General features: G+C 56.2%; 1 protein-coding gene across 1 annotated transcript in view; it reads right to left on the reverse strand.

The window, feature by feature from the left end:
- The window catches only part of CACNG4 (calcium voltage-gated channel auxiliary subunit gamma 4), a 35,962-nt gene that overhangs the window by 2,764 nt on the left and 14,446 nt on the right, over window positions 1-18,752 (reverse strand). Inside the window, exon 2 of the mRNA XM_040989395.1 lies at window positions 2,020-2,103. Within this exon, the coding sequence (XP_040845329.1) occupies window positions 2,020-2,103 (84 nt within the window). The remainder of the gene's footprint in view (window positions 1-2,019; window positions 2,104-18,752) is intronic.

Consider the following 18,752-nt stretch of genomic DNA (forward strand, 5'->3'; position numbering starts at 1 on the left):
AGAGTGAGGCCCCTGGCTTCCCGGCCTGGCCCTGGGCATCTCCCAGCCACTGGGTACCTGCATGTTCTCCCCTGATTCCAAGTGGCCTAGAGTCACATCTGTCCCCTCTTATCCACAGGGAAGGCCCTTCAAGGCTCCCAGTGATACGCCGCATATTCTAAGCCCTGCCTTTCCTATGCCTGTGATAAACTATAACAACCAAACAATTCTGACACCATGCTGTAGTAAAATTATTTGGACTGTGGTTGACTGAAGCCATAGAAGGTAAAATTGTGGGTATGGAGGAACCACGGTCGTGCCAACATCCTGCAGAAGTTGCTTAGCACAGGCCCTGGCCATTATCCATGCCTCTGCAGGTGCGTTCTTTTATCTCTATGTCATCATTGTCACCACCCCCAGGGGATAGACATTGATATGGATGCTCCGTGCTTGTGGCATAAGGTGGAATGGGGTGTCTGGGGACCATGATGGCCCAGCAGAGCTCCCATTGTCCCCTTGTCCTGCCACTGACTTCAGTGGCTATCCCAGGCACCGCGCTCATGCCTGGCCACGCCCCACGCTCTGCGCACGCCTCTGCGGCAGCTGAATGGTTTTCCAGACTTCAGCCTCTGAAGGCAGTGTTTGTCTGCTGTCTTGGGAGCCAGCAGAGAGGCCCCCAGCTTTACAGAGAGGGGATTGTACTGGCCCTTCAATGGAGCGCTTCTCTCGGGGTGCAGCCTCCCAGCTCCCATGGGACAGGCTTCCTGTGCATGTCTCAAACGTGCCTCTGAGCTGCGCAGGCCCCTCCACGTTTCCCTGAGTCCTCTCTAGGCTCTGCAGATGGGTCAGAGGGACCAGGGAGGAGCGAGCCGACATCCTACAGCATGCATCTTGCTCACGTTAAGTCATGTGAACACAAGGCCTCATCTCTGAGTCCTGCCTATACACGTGCCAGTCAGGGCTGCTGTGGACAGGGTACAGGTGCCAGGGGACGGATGAGGCCCAAATGCAGCCCAGCCCCTGCCCTGCTGGCCATGTTCAGGACCTGCACCTGCCTGCAAGGCACACCCCTCCTCCCACTCACCCTCAGGTGCAACTGTGGACTTGTAGCAGCCCTGACCCTGGCACCCTGTGGCTGGCAGAGGTGAATGGCGACCTGCCCCAATACCTGTCCCCAACCAGCAGGGGGCATCACAAGTGCTCAGAGGCCTCTGGCAGCCAGCAAGGGAACCCTGAGGAGTCCTGGACAGTCACAGCCAATTTGCTGCTGTATTCCACCTGCCTGACTCAGCACCTTAACTTCTGTTAAGTGAGCAAGTAAATTCCTCAGAGGTCCCAGGGAGCAGGAGGGCTGGGGGCAGAGGGGCAGGTGTTGAATAAGGTTGATTTTCTGTTGTGAATTCCCACATGCACTGCACAGCAAGGGCCACGTGGACAGCTGTCAATCACAACCATCATCTATGTGGTGTGCAACCGATACAACTCTGGGGCATCCCTATGAGAGCCTCATTTGTTCGGCTCAGTGTGGGCCCCAAGAAAGCACATCAGAGGGCAAGCAGGCAGGTAGGGGAAGGAGGGGAAGGAGGGTGACGGGGGCTAAGTTATTTCCCAGGTGTGCCCTGGCTGGATCGGATCAGCCTTCCACGGCTCCATGGGAACCGCTCGCTGCTCAATTTCACCTGATGACTCAGAAGCCAAAGCTTTTCTCTAGAACAGCCTGAAAGCAGGTGCAGCGTGAATCGTGCTTCCTCTGTGAGCACCACTATCGATTCTCCATAAACGAAGCTGTCCTGAATCCCTGGTTGGTGGGGGAAATGCGGAGGGTGGGGTGGGTTGGAGGACCTACTGATGGGTGGGGTGTCCCATCAGCCTCTGGGACACCCAGGGTGCCTTGAGAGGTTGGACAAGATCCATCCTCCACGTGTGCCCACCCCCTCAACTTCTGATCCTTACAGAATCTCGCTGGTTGTGCACCCCAGGCACCCTCAGCACCCCTACCCGCTGTGGGCCCAGAGGAAGTGAAGCAGACGCAGCACTCACGGAGAAGATACTCGGAGCTGTCGTGGTCGTAGTCGTTGTCCTCGGGGAAGTGATTGATGCGGAAGCAGTGCCCCTTGTAGATCCCTGGGGGGGGGGGGAGGAAGAGATGGGAGCTGCAGGGGCGCTGGGAGATCCCGTGGCTCCAGACCGGCTTTGGCGTGTCCAGGAAGCTCTGTGCATGCCCTGGAGATGGGGACCGAAGGAAGCCTGGCTCCAGGATCCCCGGTCAGGTGGGTGCTTGGTGGGCACACACACATCACACAGCAAGGAAGGGGGCCCTAGAGCAACCACAGGCATTGTGGTCCAGGTCTGAAGTCTGTGAGAATGATCATGTTGGCACAGGAGGGGCCCTCAGAGCCACTCTGGGCAAGCTGGGGGCAGAATTTTCACATCCAGGGGACCCCAAAGCCAGAGTTTACTCACAGGAAACGAGGCATTTGGGACAAAGGCCAGGATGGAGTGAGGGTTGGTCTGCCAATCTGTGGCTTCCCCTGGCCAACGCTTAGTTAGGGCAGGTCCTTGCTAAGGTACAGGCTGAGCTTGCACATCATGGGACAACCAAAGCTTCTAGAGGGGCTGGGCCGTCTCCTGCCGGCTTCCTCTTCCCTGCTGTGAGAAGCAGCCTTCTCAAGGTGGCAGACGGGGTCCTCAGGTGCTTTGGTCGCAGCACGAGGATAGACCAGTTTTTCCTTCCAGAATCTTTCATCCAACTCTCCCAGTCCCTGCTGACCCACAGCCTGGGGAATGCCCCTCACAGAACTGGATGTGGGTAGAGAGGGGAGTGCATGGGGTGCCAACACCTGGGGCAGTCTTCCTACTCCTGCAGCCCTGGAGCTTCCTGCAGCGGGCATCCCACCAGCCTGTAGCAGCCATGCCAGACCTCGCACTCCCTCAGGAACACAGCCAAGGGGATGATGTCATCACCAGCTAGGCACCCTTTCCTGCTTCCACTGGCAAAGGCTGCTTGCTAATCAGCGGATACACCTGCTCCCCTTCCTGGTCACTACCAAAGCCATGGTTACTGTGGCCCCTGCCCAGACCTTCCCTGTGGCCAGCCTCCTTCAGTGGCTGGAGGGACCCCAGGGAGTAAGCTCGGATTGGTTGGGGATGGTAGGAAGGGAGCCAGGAGCTAAGAAGTAGTGTTTGGGGGGGAGGCAGACACTGCAGGAACATAAGTCTCCCCATCGTCTTAATCTAGAGACCCTTTATAGTTCTTGGACTCATGGTGATGGTCCAGGGGATGTTTGCTGCTTTGGCTCCAGAAATCACATATCCCCATCTGGCTGTGCCCTTGATTTGCCAAGAGTAGCTGTTATTGCTGGTGAACCCAAAGGGCTTGCAAGGGAAGAAGAGGATCAAGCGGCCTTGGGGTGGCCCAATGGGGAGACGTGGGGTCTGTTACCCTGCCAACCGTTGCTGGGTGTATCTTTAGTTAAAGTCTCCCTGACCTGGGTGGTGGGGGAAGTGGGGCTGCCTGCCACTCTACCCCACTCCTACATCTTCTCGTTCTTCTTCTCTGTCTGTCAGAATGCTACCAAAAAAAGCTGGGTGCCCTTTAACTGGCTTTCCCCAGTGATAATATCTCAAATAACCACAGGGCAGTGCACAGCTGCACAGCTGCACAGCTGGGAGAGCTGAGGTTGGAGCATGCCCCCCTCCTTCCCACTCCACCTCTTCTGTGACCCAAGGTTTTGTCATTGCAGGAACATTCTACGTGTGGAGCAGCCCAGCAGGCCACTGGGGCCTGTCTGTTTGTGCTCAGCAGAAAGCTCTCAGGACTCATTTGCGCAGCTGAGCATGGCAGCTTGTGTTCCGCCTTTCGGCAGAGCAACACCCAAAGGCCCCTTTGGACCACAAAGTCATTCCCCATCGCAGGTCCCTCATGTCTCCGGCCACTGGGAACAATCCTAGGCAGGTGCTGGGGTGAGCCCAGACTCTCACCTCTCCCAGACACTGTCCACGGAGTGGGACAGTGATATGCTGAGTTTTCACAAGGGATGGCCAAAGTGACTCTCAGCGTTGCTGGAATTTAAAGTTTCATTTTAAAGTCGGAATTATACTACATACTTTGCAACCTGTTTTTGTCATTTAACAATTATTTACAAACATCTCTTGGCACTAAATATTTAACTTTTAAGGAAATCTTTAGTTTGTTTTCTAGTTAAAACAAATTAGGGTGGACATTTGTTGCAGTGGTTAACACACTGTATCCCATATGAGAGTGTCAGAGTTCACGTCCTGACTTCATTTCGTTTTCTTCTTTTGTAAAGGAATTCGTGTAAAAGGCAGAGAGAAAAATTTATCTTTCATTTGCTGGCGCACTCCCCAGTTGGTTGCAATGTCCAGCGTTGGGTGAAGCTGAAGCCAGGAGCCTGGAATTCTAGCTGGGTCTCTCTCATGGGTGGCATGGGTCCAAGTATTTTGGTCCATCTTTCACTGCTTTCTGAGGAGTACTAGCAGGAGCTGGATTGGAAGTGGAGCAGCCAGGACTCGAACTGATGCTCCTCTAGGATGCCAGCATCACAGAAGGTGGTTGAACCTATTGCATCACAATGCCAGTCCTTCAGCTTCCTGTTCATGTGCACCTCGGGTGGCAGGAAGTGATGGCTCAAGTGACTGAGTCCCTTCCACCCAAGTGGGAAACAAAGATTAACTTAGTCTTCTGGCTTCAGCTTGGCCCACACCCAGCTGTGGGTATTGGGCAAGCAGACTTGTGCATGAAAGCGCTCTCTCTCAAATAAGTGAAATTAAATTTAAAACAATTTAAATAATAACGATTTGAAAAATAAGTTAGCATCCATCCAAAAAGTTGCTGAAAAAAACCCCAAAAGGAAACAGCACAGGGATGCAGGCGTATAAAGTTTGCTCCCACGCTGAGAGAAAAACGTGCTTTGGCAGCAAGGAGGAAATCATATATTTATATATTCAACCCGCAAACGAAGCCCAGGCTTTCGGAACATTAGCTCGTATCCAGAGGCTTAGTTCTCAACATTCCTCTGAGATAGTCTGCTAAGCTCCACTCTGCATGCACAGCGCTCTACCGTACTGGGTAGAACTGTGGATAGAAATCACGTGGTCGGCCAGACTAACTCATCTTTAAAAGGTGTTCTTTTTAATGGCTGCATCATCCTCCCCAGGCACGGGACATGGGAGGCCACCTGTGCCCTCAGCATGGATGTTTCTATTTCTCGGGGCTGTGCCTACTGACCGTGGTGCCTACAGATACAGTGCACTCACTCCAAACTTGCCCTTCATGAATCTTCTCCCTCTCCTCCCTTCCTCCTTACACACCAAGCCTCTAAACTGAGTCCCCCACAAAAGCCTGACACCTCTGAAGGTGACTTGTCAGCTGTGATCAGAAGCTCACGCACAGAAGGGACAAGCACTCGGAACCTTGGCCTCTTCCTCATTCATTTCTCCTACGTTCCAAGCATCTCTTCTCCCCAGCCTTCCACCTCTGGGTCTGCTCCCAGAAGCGCAGGCTGGGTCTGAGCAGCGTGGAGTGTGGCCTGGGGTCCTGCTTACAGGATCAGGCATGATGTTTCACAAGCATTGCCTCACCTCCCCCAACCCCTTGCTGCAGTGTGGAGCACATGGACCTCAGGACACCGTGTGAGCCCATGTGTCGTCAGCCCTGCCTTGGGCATTCAGCAGGGTGACGATGAATGGCAGGTGGGTGAAGTGAGAGAGGAAGTCCCTACTGCTATCACACCTGTTCTGCCATGGATGGGCCTTTGGCTGTGGTGCATCTTCAGGACGTACAGCGGCAGACGTTGGTAACCTCTGTCTTCTTTGGGGGATCAGGGCACCCCCAGTGTGAAGGTATTTCCTGAGTCATTTATCTCAGAAACCCAGGGTGCAGGCCAGAAGCTGTGGCCCCCATGCCAGGATTCTGCAAGTGTGCACACATCTTGGACACAGCCATTCCACACATACCACAACAAGTCATAACAACAGCTATTTCTAGGGGCACAGGAGACAGTCAGAAGGGAAAAAAGAAAACTGTCCAGATGTGTATCCAGTGTTTTATAACTGAGAGGATAGTCCATGAGTTAGTGCTCTCTGCATTTTCTGAGTTTTCTGGCTTTGGCCCAGCCCCAGCTACTGCAGCCATCTGGGGGCGTGGAGGGTGAACCAGCAGATGGAAAATCTGTCTCTTTGTGATTCTTTAAAAATATTTTTCATTTTATTTGAAAGGCAGAGAGATACATGAAGGACAGACAGAGAGAAATCTTGCATTTGCTGGTTCATTCCCTAAATTTCTACAAGACCCGAGACTGGAACAGGTTAAAGTCAGGAGCTCGGAATTCAGCCTGTGTCTCCCAGGTGGGTGGTGGGGGCACAAGTGCCTGAATCACTGACTGCCCATTCCCAGATGCGCATTAGCAGGGGGCTGGAGCCGGAATCCAAAGCTAGTCACTCTGATTTGGGTTATGGGCACCACTTGGGGTGCCCTTGCCATTTGTGCCAAATGTACCCCAACAGCACCGTGGCAAGGGCTCACCATCCATTTATTCATTTATTCAGGATCCGTTCTAGCACAGCGTGGGGGATGACACCGGATATCTGCCGTGGCCGGGCTGGAAGGCAGGTGCAGAGCCCTGAGCCATTTGTGAGCACGGATGACGCTCGTCTTGAAACTATAACCAAACTCAAAGTGAGGCTGAGCTAAGGTGCAGGGGCTGTTCATACCCTTGATGTCAGACACTCTGTCGATCCCATGACCCTGCCTGCCCCAGGCAACTGGAGCCGAGAAAAAGCTCCGTGGGATGGAGCCCAGAGAACAGGAGGGGGCGCTGCTGAGCTGGCCCGGCCAGAGAATGGGGTGAGACAAGCGCTGCACCTGGGCCAGACACCCCAAGCACCATCGGGAAAATAACCACATGACACTTATTTTTCTAAGTAGCTGTCACTTCGAGCTTTACAGTCATTTAACGTGACTGTCCCCTAATTTTCGGGCGTGAGGGGAGGTCTCCTGGGACTGGACACAGTGACAAGGGGAGGACAGGCAGGTGTCCCAGACACAGGTCAGTGGAACAACGCTCAACCCAAAGAGGGGACCACAGGGGCGGCTCTCTGAGCTTGTCCTGGTCTCCCTTGCACACCAATCACTCCCAGCCACGGTGGCCTCTCTCCTGGTGTTTAGAAATTTCTAAAGCTGCTCCTTTTCCAGCTGGTCCCACTTCTCCCACCCTACCCCTACCTAGCAGCGCAGAAGCGCGTTGCGTCTCCAGAAAGGCCCAGATTATTCTAGAAGCAATCCAGAACCTCCTAGAGGAGATGGAGAACAGAGAGAAGTGTCCGGGCTGATGGGGGAGGCAGTGGTAAACGACAGTGACAAGGGCTGCTTTGTCAAGCTTTTCTGTGAACACCCGACAGATGAACTTGCTCTGTCTTCACACTACCCCCAGAAGGTAGATGGAACCACCAGGTCTTTGCGAAGTGCCCTAGCTGGGCTGGACCCCAGGCTGTGCAGCTGAGTCCATGCCCTGTATCCTGTGCTCTGGTGAGGCGGAAGGACACAGCATGCACTCTAGGATGCAGGCAGCACAGTGGAGAAGCGTGGATCCCAAACCTGCTGGCAGCTGGATCCTGGACTTCCCATTCTGCATCATGGCCAGAAGTGAGCTCGTGTTGACTTCGGAGCCACCTGTTTATGCCACATGATCATAGCAGCCGAGACAAACAAAGGCTCTGCAGCAGGTACCCCTCCTAGAGCACCCCTATGGGGAATGGGTGGCAGAAGATATAGGACCGCTTCCTGGCCTGTCTGAACCAAGCTGGAGCCTGGTGGGTATGCACACGGCCTTTGCTCTGCTCCCCGGGCTTCTGGAGGCTGCAGGCGTTCCCCAGCTTGCTGAGGTACCACCGGCTCACTGCCTTCCCCTCTGGGGACTCCTTCCTGGGTCCTCATGCTGTGCTGGGTTGGGGTACTCTCAGGACCTGCTGATCAGCTTTAAAACTCCACTATCAAATAAGGCCTCACTGTGGGTCACTGGAGCTAAGATTTCAACTAGACACTATTTGTCCAGGGACACAATTTAACCATAGCCCAGTGTGGGGAGTAGGTGCACTGCTCAGGCCTCTAAGTTCTGGCCACAAACTCATGGCTTCAGGCTCCTCCCACTGCTTGGGGGCTGTCGGTGCCCTCCTGCCTCCTGCTCCCCAGAATTCCCCCTTCAGACGTCCCGCTGACAATTCCTCCACTTCCCTGCCGAGCTCCTAATAACTGTGATTTCCCAATTGGCACACTCTCTCTGGTCTCCCATGGGCTGGCCCCTGCAGTTGTACACATGCAAGCTTGGGGAAACGCATCCTGCAGAGAAATCCAGGCGTGGGCGGAGCTTTCTGGGGGTTGCAGGCTGCCCCCGCTGCCTGGCCTGTGAATGAGACCCCCGAGGGGCAGGAGCACTTGCGGTTCCTTCATCCAACTCACCCTCTTGGAGCACCTGCTACCTGCCTGCTGCTGGGATCCCTCATGAAAAACAATTTCCTCTCTTACAGGGCACACGGCTACCCTGTCCAGTGGGATGAGCCAAAGCAGCATGCGCCATCCAGCATACCCCATCGTCTTCACTCTCTCCCTGAAGTTGCAGGTGGGAGGGGCCTGGGCCTGTGAGTCGTAGGACAGATGACACCTGCTCTGGGTCATCACATGGGCAGGAAAGTCAACCCCTATTCCATGGATGGTGTTGTGCATGAGGGTGGCTCCTGGCAGTGCAATCGGCAAGAATGCAAAGGAGAAACAAGATACACAAAGGACCCAGTCCTCTGGCCCAAGGACCACCATTTCAGGAAAGGTCAGCAGCAAGGGCTCCAGGGCCCCTGGTCATCAGGGCCAGCTGCCACCCTTGGTAGGAGGTGGGAGTCCAGCCTTAGCTCTCCTCCAGCTCTCAGTGAGTCCTTCAAGGCCCCAGGACCCTGCTCTAGGGCAGCCTCCACGCCAGCCCCTGTCCCTTCTGCTCCCGGCTAGGGTGGGAGTGGAAGCTGGGCCTTTCCCTTCTCTACTCCCGCCCTAAGGAGCCACAGATGCGGAGCTCCAAGGGGCAACATGGCTCTCTCGGCAGATTCTCGGCTTTCGGCTGCTTTGTTGCACATCACTGCCAAGTTCTGCTCCAATAACCCTGGGTGTTTTAATTGAAGGCCTGGCCAAGGGAGGGAGACTCGTGGCGGAGAGGCATACGCTTCCAGGAGGAAACCCTGGGACCAGGACCTTCAGTGCACTCAGACAGTAAGAACCCTGACACTGGAGGGGTGAAGGGCTGTCTCCATGGTCACCGGCCCACCAGTGGCCCTGGGACAAGGGTTCTCGGAAGCGGGGAAGACATCAAGCAATGTCTGGGGACAGTTTTGATTGTCACAACTCAGGTTAGGGTGGGGCAAGACTCAATGGGGAAAGGGCAGTGACCAGCGCCCCACCCTGGCCCCACAATGGCGCCCATTCAACGCCACAGGCCAGCAGCGTGTGGCTGATGATGAGTAAGTGGCTTTAACTGAGCGGAGTCTGTGCAGACATGACTAATCAATCCATCACAGCACATTCGTTCCCCTCCTGGCCCATGAACACATTCAGGAGCTGCTAGTCAAGCCAATATGTGCTGAACTTCCCCAGGCTGTACAGCACAGCAGTGGGAGATTCTAAACTCAGCCTGCTCAGTTTTTCCCATCTGTGAAATGGGGCTCCTCACTGAGGATGTTGGAGCAGTTTTCAGATGTCCCTGTGTGCGGCACAGGTAGGTACGGGTAGAATCAATGCAGCTCTGGTGATAAGAAGACCCCCACCCCCGGGCTATCAGGACTGGCATTGTTCAGCAAGGATGCCTAGGTGAGGAGGAGGTGAGTCACTTGCCCAAGGCAGCAGAGCCCCAAGCAGCCAAATCAGAATTCTCAACTGATCCTGCCTGCCCTGGAACCCCAGCTGAGTCCAAGGAGCAGCTGCTTGGCCCAAGAACTGAGAACTGGAGGAAGAGAGGAAGTGAGCAGGGACAGAGGTCTCTGGGGGCTGGGAGCACCTGCCAGGCCCCTGGGCATGCTGGCAGTGGGCTGGGGTTGGGAGCACGAGGCAGACAGCACATCCCAACCCCATTCAAAAGCACCCTCCCCGCCTCCCATACCAGGGGTCCAGGCCGATGCTCGGTCACCTGTGGGGATCCTGGTGCTTCTAGGCTACAGGGGAAGGAGACATCAAACCACAGGCTTGGACAAAGACCTCTGAGCTCGCGAGCTGCTCAGCCACACCCGGTTCTCACGTCCCACTGTCCCATGCCCATAGCATATTTCTGCTGTCCTGCCTGCACCCAATCTTCTGCCTAGTGCTCTCCGTGGGTCCAGAGAGAAAAACGGCTGGCTCCTCCCATGAGGAGGGCCTCCCAGGAGCAGCTGCGAAGGCTCGAAGTCAAGCCAGCACCTGTACATCCAGCACCCGCCCTGCACCAGGCCTGGGTGGTGCTGGAGGGACCAGAGCCATCCATCATTGTCTTCCAGCCGGCACAAGGTGGATGGGGACTCAGCACAGATCGGGAGACCCAGATCAGGTTCTGGGCTCCTGGCTTCTGCCTGGCCCAGGCCCTGCTGTGTGATGTGGAAATGAACCCATGGATGGAAGAACTCAACCTTTTTCTTCATCTTTCCAATCAAATAAACATTTAAAAACAAGGAAAGAATAAGAACCCGTTTCCGGTTACCTGCTGACTCGGGGGAGGAGGGAGGCTGGTTCGCCCCTCCCCCCGAGATGTGTCCCTCTGTAGACGTTCATCTCCCATGGGAAGCAGTGCTGGGCTTAGGGACGTTAGCACCCTCCCAAAGGGCCATTTCCTGGCCCCTCGTGCTCTTCCTCCTGGCTGTGCCCGAGCTCTCATCTGTCCTCTCCCGAGAGGCCACAGCCATAACCCGGGGTCCTGCCAGAGGCTGCAGGTGTCGCCCCACAACCCTGGCCCTTTCCTGGGCTCAGTAATTCCCAGACACACCTCCCTTAATCTTTATTTCCTCCAGCAGAGTTGGAACTAAGACCTGGGGCTTTGGCTTGCCTGCCAAAGAAACCAGTCCATAAAAAAATGAAAACAAAACAAAAAAACAAAACAATCACTTCCTTTCCCAGACAGACACAAGAGCAAACAGATGCGCTGCTGGCTGGGGGGCTCCGGAAGAAGAGGCTGGGGGTGAACTAGGTGCTAAGATCCGGCCCGCCCCTCCGGGGAACACAGCGGCAGCAACTGTCCTTACAAATGAGGTGGTGGATAAGAGTCTGCAGGAAGCTGCACAGCAGCTCTGCCACCACCCAGCAAGAGGAACCCTGGTGGCCGACAACACGCCAGAGTGGGACTGCATCTCCAGGCGGAGTCCCTGGAGGGCCCCGGTGGTGAGTTAGAACAGCAGCCGGGGGTCGCATTCATTGCCTGGTTAGGAAGGCAATCTGAATTCCCGGTTGCCCCCTGGCATCCTCCCAGGCCACTGCAAGCTCCTGTAGAAAGGTGCATCCGCTCTGTCTCCTTTGTCTAAATTAAGCCCTACTCTACAGGGGGCTGCCCAGCTCACAGCTCTGGCCCCAGAGCTCGTCCCTCCCAGCACCAACCAGCCCCTCTGGTCTCCTGCCAGTCTGCAGCCAGTCAAGTGGCTGCTCTCCTGCTAACTGCTACCATCACTGCTGCTGCCACCACTGGTGCCACCGCAGTCCACAGGGACAACCACGCAGCTGACACACACAGAGGATGTGGCTGGGGAAGCTCTTTCTTCTCCACCACAACACTTCCCTGTGACTGCTACCTCCTTGCCCAGTCCATTTCACAGACAAGGAAATGAAAGTCCAGAGACGTGACCTGGCTGACCCAGGGCTGTCTGGGTGTTAAGTGCAGGCCTGGGGGCTAGAACCTGACAGGTATTTTGCAATCACTGGGCTCCACCACCCTGTGCAACTCGACAGAACCACATGGGTGCAGATCTCAGGGTAGCAAGCACAGGTGCGACAGGTGTTCCGTGGACTGCCCAGAGCAGCTCAGGAGCGCCACCTCCAGTCCATGCCCTGCACTCACGGGAGGGCTCAGTGGCGAAGGCAGCATGGTGAGGGGTGGGCTAGAGTGGGCTGTTGGTGGCAGGTAGCCCAAGGATGTGAGAAGACAGGATGACGACAGAAAACTTGCACAGGTGCAAGAAGAAAAGGATGCAGAATCCTTAGCAGGGTGTCGCGACAGCAGCCCAGGTCCTGTCATTCCTGGGGAATCCACGCTTCTCCTTGCCCCCACCACCACCACCAAGAAGGAGTGTTGGGTCCCATAGCTCAGTGCTGAAGAAGCCTCGAGAAGGAATTTCCTACATTTTATATGAGGAGAACCGTTCACCTAGCAAGAAGGGCAGGAAAAGGTGGGCGTGCACCCTTAGGCTCCCAGCATGAATGCAGCCAGGGTGCTGGGTTCTTGGCTGAGCTGTCTCTGCCAGTCTTTCTCACAGGAAGACAAGAACAGAAAGGGCAGGCCTGGAGATGGCCGTGTGGCTCCTAGCCCAGCCTGGAGGTTTGCCTCCTCCACCAGTCTGAGGCATGGCTTCCCTTGTAGCCTGAGCCACAACAGGTCGACTTTGGGCCTCCGAATCTTCGTCTCCCCAACACCCAGATGTGTCCAGGTGTTGGCTCTTCCAGCTTTGCACAGCGCTTGCTTACACAGCACCAACACACTGCGGGTGCACCGCTGTGATATCAGCTCAGCCCTGTGGACCCTGGGTCTCACAGCGCCCTTGACCTCCAACAACACCGAGTTAGCTGGGGCCTCCCCCAGGCTGGTGTGAGTCACACTCTGGCTCAGGCTGTACCCTCTGTCCTCCTCATCCCTATCCTTCTGTGAACACTCAAGTCATTAGCGTCAGCGCCGCCCCTTCCGAGAGGCCCTCCTGGAGTTGCCCTCCTCTTCCGCGTGGGTCCTTGTGCATCTGTACAGCTCCAGCAACCACACCTTGAAAAATATCTATACATATATATATATTTTTTTAAATAAAATTGCGTCTGAACCGAACGCATGCAGACCCTGTTTCCATGTTATTATTTTCTGAAGTACAGACTAACATCTCCTCACACAGCATTTACGCGGCGAGGTATTCAAGTGATCTTGAGGTGACGCAAAGCGCGTGGGAGCAAGTGCGTGGGTCACACGCACACTCGATGCCACCTTGCTCTCCAGGAGGGGCTTGAGCACCTGCAGATTTTGACGGGGGAGGGGAAGGTGGTCCTAGGACCAAACTCCCGTTGATGCCGAAGGCCACAGTCCACATGGGGCTGTGGTGTGTTTGGGTTGTGTCTCCCCATCCAGCCGGGGCCAAGGGACGAAACGTGTCTATCTTTAAATCTGTGCTCAAAACGTGCTGGTGGAATTTCACTGACGTGAAACTCCAAAGAGATTCTGCAGACCAGAGGAGGGGGGGGGACTCTGAGGGGGCAAAATGAAACTCAACCACTCTGCACTCCCCTGCTTCTACCCCCACCCACGGGTGAAACAGTCCAGGGACACGCCCGGCGCGTCCAACTCAGAGATTGAAGAAAGGCAGGGGCGGCAGGAGGCATGCCTGGGATGTCCACAGACGCCTGGGGTGAGCTGCCTGTCATCGGCCCCGCTCATTGACACCACCGAGCCCCTGACGGTGGGAGCTGACTGTGATATGACAAATCAGAGCACCCTAGTAGTGACTGCTCAGGCCACACTCCAGGAACCATAGCTTGGGATCCGACAGGGGGATATCATCAGGCGAGTTCTGTTTGGGCCAATTCTCAAACCAGAAGGAGAATCCCCGACAGCTACAGAGACAGAAAGAAAAGCCCGAAGATTGAACTGATGCTGGCCCACACCGAGAAGGGGGCAGACAGAGGTGAGGTGCCAAGCGGCTCCTGCCCTGCATTCTTTCTGCGTCAGGGTTACACAATGCTGACTTGCCAAGGGACCCTGGGGAATGGCACGTGATATCCCAGCCTTTATCTTTCATTCTTTTCGCCTCCTGCCTGAGATCTGGATCCAGACAGGTGCACAGCACAGGGTCTGCCCCGTTCAGCCTCGCCCCAGCAGCAATCAGAAGTTGGAGCCACCCACTTCCTGCTGTTTGCAGGAACAGCTGGGAAATGAAGCTTGTCAAGGGGTCAGGGCCCAGTGGAGGAGCGGCATGATGGGAGCCAGGGCTATGCTCATAGATTGAATCTTTTACACCTGCTGGTGCTAAGTTATGGTGCTTTATGCCTGCAGACACCAGATTAAACCTGATTTGAAATTGGTCCTGGGGGAAATTTGTGGACGAAAAATGAAGATGTTAGATGGGGCCTAATGCTGGCAGCTCTCTCCCCGGCTGTATGCTGGGGTTATGGACTCTGGGTAATGTGGGGGTTGTAGTGGCTGGAGCCCACCCCCCATGTCCAGGCCATGACGCCCTAACGCCTGCCTGTTCCCTGCTCTTGTCTGAGGTCTCTCACTCCCTCCCCACCTGCCTCCATGAAGGCAGAGAGGCAGGGCAAGCGCTGACCCTGCACAGGTGCAGTGTGTCACACTGCTGCTTGATCTGTGAGTCCCCGACACCCAGGACAACCAGGATACAGGAAGGGCTGTGAGGAGGAAAACAGGCTGCAGGAAGTGCCAGAACACACAGAGGAGCAGAATCTGAACTCACATCCCACTGGCTCCACAGCACACACTCTATACCAAGACCTGCTCCCACACCCTGCGGTTATTAGGCCAAGGGGGCTGCCTGCCAGGCCGGCCTAGCCTGCTTGTTATAGACGGTGCACACCTGCCAGGGGTTCCTTTACCTCTCTTGCCTATGGTGGGATATTCAGAGGGCGCAGCTCTGCATGTGAGGACCAGGGTGGGCGAGCTCTTGACATTCAAATGCACAGCACAGCACAGCACAGCACAGCTGCTGGGTGCATGTCTGCTGGTGAACGAGCTTCAGCCCCAGCAGTGACACACTGTATCCTTTTTTTAGCATGCTGTGTGCAGGCAAGGTGGCTGGATGCTGGCTGGGACAGTGACACCTGTCTATGGCCTCAGTGGGCATGAGAAGGGTCCTCCCATTCCTGCAACGCATGAGCTCCGCATTAGGAAGATGAAATAGAAGCCCTTGCAGCCGCCATGGCAGCACATCCAAGACGATTGTCCCTGGAAGCTGAGCCCCAGAGCCTCCGTCTCCGACTGGGGGCTCACTCACAGGCTGCCACCAATGCTCATGAATAAATGATGGAACCCCTCAAGGCTGCTGCCAGCCCTGGAGCCAGCAGATAAGGCGTCCCCAGGTGGGGGTGAATGCCACTTGGGCCACCGTGAGGAGCCTTCTAGCCAGGCCCAAGCTGGCTGCTGGCATGGGAGTGCTGGCCGCAGGGATAGGTGTCTCCCTGTGTTTGCTGAGGGAGTAGTAACAGCTGTGGTCTGAAGGATCAGTCTGGTCACCCACGGGGTTTTCTGTGGGCCTGGGAGCTGGCACAGAGAGAACTGGAAGGTGCTGGTGGGGACAGGCTCAGCAGCATCTGGAGCCCATCCCTGCCCTCACCTGCTGGAGGGGCAGGGGCTGCCGCCGGGGTGGGCTTCCTACTTTATCCTCCCCAGAAAGGCCCCTGCTGCTGCTCGGTGAGGTTTTTATCCCTGACCTGACATGAACAGCACAGGGTTCTTGGGGCCTCTGGAGATCAAGTACACACAAGTCCAAGTGCAGAAGTGGCTCTGTGGGCTGAGCAGTCAAGGGCTCCTGGGCTCTAACCTACAGTTCCTCTCACTCAGTTATCTGTCAGGAAGCCCCCACCTCTGGGGAGCCTCTGTATTTGGCTCTGGGGGGCTTGAGATGCTTAGGAAGAGCCCACCTGGAATCCCTCACCTCCTACCCGACCCCAGTGCAGCATGGTGGCTTTGTGCTTCTTTCCAAGCCTGGTCTCCCCCGTCTGCCAAAGGGACATGTGGCTGTCCCAGCAGGCAAATGGCTGTGGAGTTTGTGTTACTGAGGCTGCATTATCTCTGGCCTCCAGGAGCATGGGGGAGGCAGCTGGGTGTCCCAGGGCAGGGCACAGACCCCAGGCTCTGCCAGGCAGAGAAGGAAGGTGCAGGGTGCCACCTCCAGCAGGAGCTGGCTGGGGCCCTTTGGAAGGTGTCACGGATGGGTGGAGCTAGTGAGCAGGCAACTTCCTCCCCCCCAGGGCATGTGGGCACTGACAGCCTTCAGGGGGATCTGCAGTCACGCTAAACAGCCTGGGCGGTGAGCAGACTGGAGGGGAAGGCAGCCTGCCACCACTGGCACACTGGCTGGCAGCTCAGGGAGAGAGGCCAGGCCTCCCACTGCAGAGGGGAGAGGCCTTGCCTGGGTGCATCTGCTAAGGGGGCCGTCACTCATCTTTATCTCTCTGCAGGCAAAGCTGCCTGATCCGTGGCACCCGCACAAAGAAGGGGTGGCGGGAACCTCTTGAAAGGCAGCCCAGGCACCCTCCACGTGGACCTGCCGAGTGTGGCAGCTGTGTGCTCGCCAAGGGGAGGAAGGGAGCTGCTGTTGCTGGGCTCCTAGCAACCGATGCTACGCCAAGGTTTTGCTGAGCGAATCCCCCTAACAGCCTTTGAGGCCCACATTACTACCGCCTTACTTAGAAGGGAGGAGAGAAATGGATGCGAAGAGGAAGCAAAGTCCCTGAGATTGCCTGAGTCACCTGAGTTCAAATTCAAATTCATCCAATCTGCACTCACCATTGGCTCAAGAGCCCCTTTTCTAAGGAGTGTGAGATGGCCTCAAGACACCCCAGACCCGAAGAGGCAGCCTGGGCAAGCCCCTCTCCACTGAGAAGGGTGACGAGGTCAGGGGACAGTAGCCTCCCTTATGGTAGGCAGGATGGGTGAGCCAAAGATGCTCGTGCCAGCCTGGAAGAGAAGGCAGAGCCTCGTGCTGGACCTGGACCCCTCAGAGCTGCAAGGACCCCTGGCAGATGCCACAAGGGAACGTGTCGCACTCACATGACCTTGGTCTGCAGAATTCTGCCAGCAGTCAGGCAGCCTGCAAGCAGACCCCATGTGCCAGACAGGGGGGTGCTGGGCAAAGGAGCCAGCTCCGTGCGTCCAGATCATGCCTAGGGCATGGGCAGAGCCAGCAGCACCTGGGTGTGTATTGGCAGAAGCCACTCAGCTTTGGGTTGTGCTGGGGAGCATGGGCAGTGAGTGCTTGCCTCACCCGCACAGCTCATCCTGCCCCTCATTCTGCAGTTGGGAGCAACTTGGAGGGCAATACAGGAGCCAGCCAGAGGGGTCGAGGGTAGAGCAGAGGGGGCTTCTCCACCTTGTCCTCCAGCGACTTGTCCCTCAGAGTAAAAGGCTGAGTCCTCACCCGTGGCTGCTGCCCTGCTCTGACCCAATCTGCTGGCTCCTGCCACTGTGGCCTCCTGCCTGTTGTCTGACACAGCAGGCAGGAGGTTCACACCGGGCCAGCACACTGCTGTGCCCTCGGCCCCCAATGCTTGTCCCTGAAATCCCACAGCTGGAGTCCTTGTCTCTTCCAGGCCCACTCAACAGCTGCCCTGTGGGGGTGGTGGCCTTCCCAGCCATTCCAACGTCACACCTGACTCTCCCGTGGACACCACCGTCATCACGTCCATTTCAGTGTGGGAAGAGAACACTCCTGCCCCTGGGGGATGTTTGCTAAGCAGCTGGATGGTAACTCTTCTTTGCAGAATGAATGAAAAAAATCTTGGGGGGGGGTGGTGAGCAGGACTCAGCATGAGGTTGGGGTAACACTGGGCTTGAAGGACTGAGAACAATACGGTTCATGGCAGGGGGCTGGGGTGGGAGCCCCTGGAGTGGGGTTCCACACCGTCTCTTCAGATTGCCATGGCTGAAAGAAAACAGTGAAAGGGTCCTTGGGCTAGACCCTCCTTCTCCTGGGAGGCCTCCGTCCTCCCGACCCCCTACTGCCCTTTGCCCAGCAGGTATGCTTGTTCTCAAGACCAAGGAGGCCCCTGAGGGAGGGGAAGTAGCTTCAGGTTCAGAAAGCACGGGCTTGCATCAAACTCAGCGTCTGCTGTTGACCCCTCTGTGGGCAGAAAGCCCCACCTTCTGCCAGGTGTTGGGGAGGGGGCTGTGGGGACCCCTGAGAGATGAATGACAGTGGGGCACAGAACTCACTGATTTTGCAGGAATGCCTCTTCTTCTCTGGGTCCCCTCTGAGAGACTGGGCACCAAACCCACCACTGAAGGGCTCCAGGAATGAGCGAGTTCTCCAGGCCCCAGAATTCAGCATAGGCCCTGAGGTGTACCATCCAAGGGGGAATCTGCTTGGCCCGAGGTGCACACAGGCCAGCCCTAGGAGACAGGCCTGGGCAGGGAGGGCTGGTGCTCAGCTACCTGGCGGTTCAGATCAGATCTGTACTTGTTTTCTTTTTCACTTTTCTTGGGGGTCATCTACAGAGAGCACACATCCACATCCACGAAACTATCGCCCGGATAGGATACAGAACAGGCTCACACACCCAGACCCTGTCAATACCCCCACAGAACTGCATTGTAACTTGTATTGGCCCAGATGAGTCTGGCCTGTATTTGAACTTGGCATGCATGGAAGCACACGGGTGGTCAGGCTGCTTCTCTGCGAGTTGGAGTTACCCTGTGACCCCTGACCTCCAGGACCTGGCAGTGAGAATAGGCAGCTGGATCCTTTCCCTGCAAGTGCGGGCATCATGGGTCTCAAGTTCATGGTCATGACTTGGGCAAAGCGTTGCATGGAGCAGCGTGGCTTCACGCTCCTTGCTG

This window comes from Ochotona curzoniae, unplaced genomic scaffold, assembly GCF_017591425.1.
Source record: "Ochotona curzoniae isolate NIBS_2020 unplaced genomic scaffold, NIBS_Ocur_1.0 contig_523, whole genome shotgun sequence".
Taxonomy (NCBI): domain Eukaryota; kingdom Metazoa; phylum Chordata; class Mammalia; order Lagomorpha; family Ochotonidae; genus Ochotona; species Ochotona curzoniae.